General features: G+C 48.0%; 2 protein-coding genes across 2 annotated transcripts; one reads left to right on the forward strand and one right to left on the reverse strand.

The window, feature by feature from the left end:
* Positions 1–712: 712 nt before the first annotated feature.
* CNBL3100 (hypothetical protein) lies at positions 713–3015 on the forward strand (the record flags this gene model as incomplete). The annotated part of the gene is made up of 7 exons (XM_767351.1): positions 713–982; positions 1042–1390; positions 1450–1560; positions 1629–1973; positions 2036–2184; positions 2255–2342; positions 2447–3015. The coding sequence occupies 7 exons, from the start codon at positions 713–715 to the stop codon at positions 3013–3015; spliced, it is 1881 nt and encodes a 626-aa protein (XP_772444.1).
* Positions 3016–4797: 1782 nt separating this feature from the next.
* Positions 4798–5796, reverse strand: CNBL3110 (hypothetical protein; the record flags this gene model as incomplete). Its single annotated transcript, XM_767352.1, has 2 exons — positions 4798–4998; positions 5161–5796. The coding sequence occupies 2 exons, from the start codon at positions 5794–5796 to the stop codon at positions 4798–4800; spliced, it is 837 nt and encodes a 278-aa protein (XP_772445.1).
* Positions 5797–6029: the final 233 nt, after the last annotated feature.

The following is a 6029-nucleotide window of genomic DNA, read 5'->3' on the forward strand; positions in this document are numbered from 1 at the left end:
TTATAGAGGTTGCATTTTTCGTTGTTTAATTTATTGGGTTGTCGTGTGTGTTACCCGAATTACAAAAACTACTTAAATAAACAACTTTTAAAGAAAAGAAAAAAATGATCCAACCTCCGCTCTCCTCGCTGCTAACTCCTAACAGCTGGGGGAGAGAATCATGGGCATGATTCCGGATCAGGATTTGGGTCGGGATGGAGAAGAGAAGGGTCGGGATGGAAAAGAGAAGGCAGGGCATGATTCCGGATCTGGATTTGGGTCGGGATGGAAAAGAGAAGTCTTGGGCATGATTCCGGATCTGGATTCGGGTCGGGATGGAAGTCGGTCCATCATTTTCTCGGTTGGCCCCATCATATATAATTATTATTATTCTATTGATGATGATGATGATGGTGACTTTCGATTTGGATCCGATCACATTGCCTGATGGAAATTCCATCGCCACAAAAAAGAGCACCCTACTCACATCCGGACCCCAGCGCCTTACCAGATTTACCAGATTCTCAGGGTCCAAATCTGGTAAGATTCGGCGGCCGCCGTAACATTTGGTAACAATAATTAATTCATTAAGTTGATGCATATAAGTTGATGCAATTAAAAATTAATTATAACCGTTATATCTCTTCCTCTATTCGACATTCATCTATTTTACACTTCTTCACGATACATTCATTTACTCGACAATCGCTTCGTCACACTCTGAATTTGAAACATGTCATCCATATCATTCAATATATCAGTGGTTCGACTTCAGCTCCGCGAGGCTTGTAAGGGTCGCGAGAAAAGAGACGACGAATCGCAAAAGAGAAAGAACGCCAATAATTGGATTGTAGATTGGAAAGGAGGAGACCTCTCGGATGCCAGCATCGAAAACAGGAGAAACAGGTGGATAAAGGATAAATGTCACGGTACTCTGCAACAAATGGACTTCGTGGCCAGCGTCCTAGAGTATATGACAGTACTTGAGCGTCTGAAGGATCAGGTGAGTTCCGTGCTTAGTGCACGCAGGCGACGATCGCTGACAGCTCCATTCCTTTTCAGTCAGGCTGTACCCCATCGTCGTTTCCCTTCTATGGTCCCCTCTTCAGTCCTCCCTCTCTTGAGGAATTGCAGTTCCGCGGCAAAAGCATCTCTGCCAATCCTTCTTCATTTCTCGTAGAACCTGTTTTAGTCGTACATCCTCTTTTTTATCCTGAAATGGTTCTCGACAAATGCCCAAAGGCCGGCTGCCAGTCAACGGTCAAACGTAAGGGATGGAAACCTTTTCGGAGCGTTTATGGGGTGGATCATAACATCAAAGTCGTCAGCCTTCAATATATTTGCGCAGAGCATGGGGTTTATTCGCCATCTGCAGATACTTATTGGGAGGGATGTATGCCGTGGGAGCAAGGTGAGTTTCTGCCCATCTGTACCAGCCAGAGCTATTGAAAGGCGTAACCAATCGAACAGGTCTTTTACCTCATTTCCTTGCCAAAACTGCGGTGACGAGGGAGCTCTACGACCTCATTGCGGAGGTACGACCCAAAAGCTCAGTGAATCAGCTTGTGGAAAATATACACCGTCAGTTTGAAATTTTTCGTGTTACTTTTTTATGAATTAACTATTTGATTAATTGACACATGCTGCAGAGCTACATATACTGTACAGCAGACGACTTGAAACCCGGTTCTATGCCGCAGCTCTTCGCGAGCGAACTCGGATGTCATTCTTCAACCAATCGGCTACACCTTTCCCTATGATGCTCCAACGAGCCGAGATCAAGAAGGATGATGGACCACCTGCTGTAAGAACTGGCGTCTCCGAAGATAATATCACCGAATTGAGCGGAAACACCTCGACCGGAACAAGCGGAAACGACAATGAAATCGCCATTAACCCGAGTCCTTCTTTTGACACTGTACGAGCATGCTATGAAGACTTTGTGGCGAGGCAGCGCAAGCATGAAAGCTCGCAGTACATCCGTACTTTGTCAGGTACGTTCACTCTCTTGCTCGATCTATCTTTTACTATTCTGATGCAAACTTACCTCACACAGGTCTTATCGCCGCCGTTGACGCGACCATGAAGGTTGCAAACAAAGCTTCAGTATATTCGCGTACAAACAATGGCAAGATGCAGGTTGTAAACCCGTTCGCTGGAGGCTTGCTTACAGGAGTGAATGAAGATAAAGAATTAGTGTTTTGGGTGAGTTCTACCCTACTACTTCCACGTAACAATACAGCTAGAGTGTGTCGCTAACATGTGACGAAACCAGGAATTTCTCCCAAATAACTCTCCTGCAGAAATGCAAGGACCACTTCTCGAATTTGCTGAAAGATGTCATCTGCTTGGTCAAAATTTCAGTGAGCTTGGCGAAGTCGTCGTTGACCGTTGCTGTGACTTCCGTCGTCGCATTCACGAGGCGTTACCCGAGGTGTCTGTTGTTCAAGACTTCTATCATGTCAAGGAACGAATTATGCGGACTTTGCCAGCCAATTCCGATCACCGCCATGCGCTTTCTACAGGTTTGCCCAAGCGATCGTGTCTTCATGGGCAAATAAAAAAGGCAGCCCAGCTCAATATCGGCCAATTGCGGAGCAGTTGACTAGAATGGATGATTTGAGAAGCCATTTCATGTCCACACCCATCGCCACTCTGATATTCAGGTCGACTTTCGATATTCAGGTCAAACATGTCAGGGGCGGCTGCCTGCAACGTCGTCATCCTCATTTACCCTCTCACACCAGTGGTAATGAGAACTGGCACAAGCGTCTCGGAGATTTGGTTCGAGGCAAGGCATCCAGCTTGACAACGATTCAGGATCTACTAGCGGACGGTATCTTGCGGTACAATGTGAAGGTTGACATTTACAATCTCTCACAACCTGCTGATTCACCATCACGACAGTTCCGTTCTGCCCTAGCTAGTTCCCATCATGTATTTGTCATGAATCACCTTTTGCGTCAAAGGAGGCCTTATATGGGGTGCCGCAACCATTACTTCTGGATGTTGCACCTCATCATCGTTTTGGTTTAGTTCCCAGACAGCCACCAGGAGAGTTTGATGGCGACCCTGAGAAGAGATACAAATTTTTAAAGAAAAGCTTAATGACCATCCATGAGGAAAACACGGTAGATGAAGAAGATGTTAAGGATGGAATTGGAGGTCAGCTATCAAGGAATGATGAGGACTGCCTTTTCTTGGGCGTGTCTCTCAATGGTGACCCTGATGTTTTGGTTGAACCAGAGGTAAGGTCATTGATTATTATCAACACTGTTGCATTACTGATTCCAATCTATTACAGTCATTGATCCCACCAGATCTTAGAACTCCCTCTCCTCGCAAAAGCTCGGCTCCATACTGCGTCATGGAGGAAAGCCAAATGAAAAGGTGTGTACTACCCTCTTAGGCTTCGGATTTTTCTTTTTGACACAAGCAACAGGCAAAAGAACAAGAATGATCAGCCACTTGATAAAGATATGATGAGACAAGTTAATGCAGTCAATTCTTCAAAAATCAAGGAAGGTTGTGAGGCAAGTATGGCTATTTCACGAGAGAGTAAGTGGCCGAAGTCAACTAGAAAGGACACAATCCAAGAAGGATCAATTACTGACATCTCATCATGTCTTCCATTGCGCAACATTCCAGTTTCAAATTACGCCGAATACACATACACCCTCGATATCACCCCTTTCACACCTGACTGTTGCCATACAGTCTTCCTCGTCTTCCTCTGCACCATGCCCGGCAGGACCCAGTCTACCTCAGCATCGGTTGACGCTTAGAGATTGGTGTCAGCCACGTAAGGCAGCAGTCACCGGTAGTCTGCAAAACCATCCCCCCGACACTGCCGATCCTCCTCCTCCTCCTCCTCCTCCTTTATCAAGATCAGCGGCCACGTACCAGTTAGGTCTGGACGCATCTATAGCCACATATGTCGAAAAGCAAAAGTTGTCTACGTCAGCTTTTTTCCGCTTTGCCGCATTGAGGCTACAGTATGGATGGCGGTCATCCATGATGGATGCTGAATGGCGAGAAGCAGGTCTGATTTACAATGACCATTTTACTGAAATCAAACCTGTTTTTTACAACACCAGCTTCCCCTTGCCAAGGGATGAGGTCGAGCGTTCAGTGCAGACTCTGAAATTGCATTGCGCTGACTTTGAACGGAGAATTTCCTCCAAAGTGGCTTCCGCTTTGGCTGACAAAAGTGAACGCTTTCAACCGTGTAGATAGGGCCGAGATGGCAGCGGCGGTCAAGACCCATGCGCCAACGCTTTGGAGGACATGCAAATGGGCCTATGGCGACTCATCCGACCTCGTGTGTGGCGACAATCTTTTGTGGATGATTCATATTAGGGGTAGACAAAATGCAGCTCATTGTTATTTTTTATTTCTGTTAGGGAAGCAAAGGGAGACCTGATTTCAGGGTGGAGGCTTAGGAAATGACGACAGAGAGTCTAGAACAGGCCCATAGGAATTAGTGAATTTGCTTCGCGACGCGAGTGACCTCGACAGAGACGCGTCTGTCTTTGCAACATGATAATCGCGTCTGTTGCGTTCTGAATCCTATCCTCTTCAACATCCAGCGCTCCAAGAGCAGTTTACCACCCTAAGAACAACGTAGTGAATATGCCAAGACGATCAGCTAAGTATAAAGCGACAGCACGAGCCAGAGAGCTCTATCGAATGGGTTATAGAGGTTGCATTTTTCGTTGTTTAATTTATTGGGTTGTCGTGTGTGTTACCCGAATGAAAGAAACTACTTAAATAAACAACTTATTAAAGAAAAGAAAAAATAATCCAACCTCCTCTTCCTCACAAGACCAGCGTCCTAGCCCTCGCCTTTACTAACTCGACACCAATCCTTTTCTCCATCTTCTCGAACCCCCCCACCGGCATCGCCTCCCTCCAGTCCTTCCAATCGTCTGCTGTGCTCCTGCTCATCAAGCCACCAGTGGAAAGGATGATCGGTTTAAAGACCCCACCAGTGACTTTCGGAGCGTTCTTCGAGACGACCTGACCCACCTTGTCGAGCCAGTTCACGCACCGGTCCAAGCAGAAGTCGGCCAGCTTGCCGTTGGGGGCGCAGGGTGTGACGGTGCTTCTCGCGTCTCAGTCCCCGAGGGAGTAAACCTTCAGGTCGTAGTCAGTGAAGGCCAGAGCGCTGGAACCTCTGACCCGAAGGTCGTTTCTCCTTTGTCCCGACAGCATGTGGGGCTCAATCTCAACCGTGGCACCTTGGATTTGTTTGAGGTGTTGATAGATGACGCAGTTGATGGCATTGTGCCGGCGCTGGGTCCAGGGGTTGCGGGCGCGGCAAAGCTCGTCGTGACCCAAAGGTGAGTCCGACCCACAGAAGCGACAGACAGGGATCGAGGAGCCGACCAGGGTGCGGTCGTGGAGACCCGAGGCAATCTCGACGTTGGAAAGGCGCAGGGGTTGAAGGTAAGGGATAACTGATAACCAACTTCGGCCGAGTCTGGAGGCATTCTCGGTGAGTCGCTTGCGTTCAGTGTCGCCGAGATTACGTAGGATGGCTTCCTGTTGCGATTCCCAAAGTTCTGCGCATCGAGTTCGTTGGGGGACCGGAGTTGGAGGTTCCTCTGGCGAAGAAAGGAGACCTAGGTTATCGAGGAGAGTGTCGGAGGCCTCGGCTGCCGAGCGGTAAGCAAGGGGTGCTACATCTTTGAAGGAAAGTAGACCTAGACCGCCCAGTCGCGCTGGTAGCTTCGTCAACGATCTCCCGAGAGCCTCCTCTTCCACTGTATCCTCTCGCTGCCTCATCCTCATCCTTTTCACCTCCTCCCATAGCATCGTGTCCAGCCTCTCCCATAGGTCTACAAGGTCGTCCGAGCGCAGGCTTCTCTGCAGGTGTCGTAGGTTTTGCTGAATGCAGAAACGTAATAGAAGGAGACTGTCACGAGCCTGCACAAAGAAGAAGAGATAAGATATCATAGGAGGGAGTTACGTAATAGGAAGGCAAGATCCGATTCAGATAAAAAGGTCCTGGACCTCCAGTTGGACCTCCGAGAAAAGAACTGGACCTC

The sequence above is a fragment of the Cryptococcus neoformans genome, chromosome 12, assembly GCF_000149385.1.
Source record: "Cryptococcus neoformans var. neoformans B-3501A chromosome 12, whole genome shotgun sequence".
Lineage (NCBI taxonomy): Eukaryota > Fungi > Basidiomycota > Tremellomycetes > Tremellales > Cryptococcaceae > Cryptococcus > Cryptococcus deneoformans.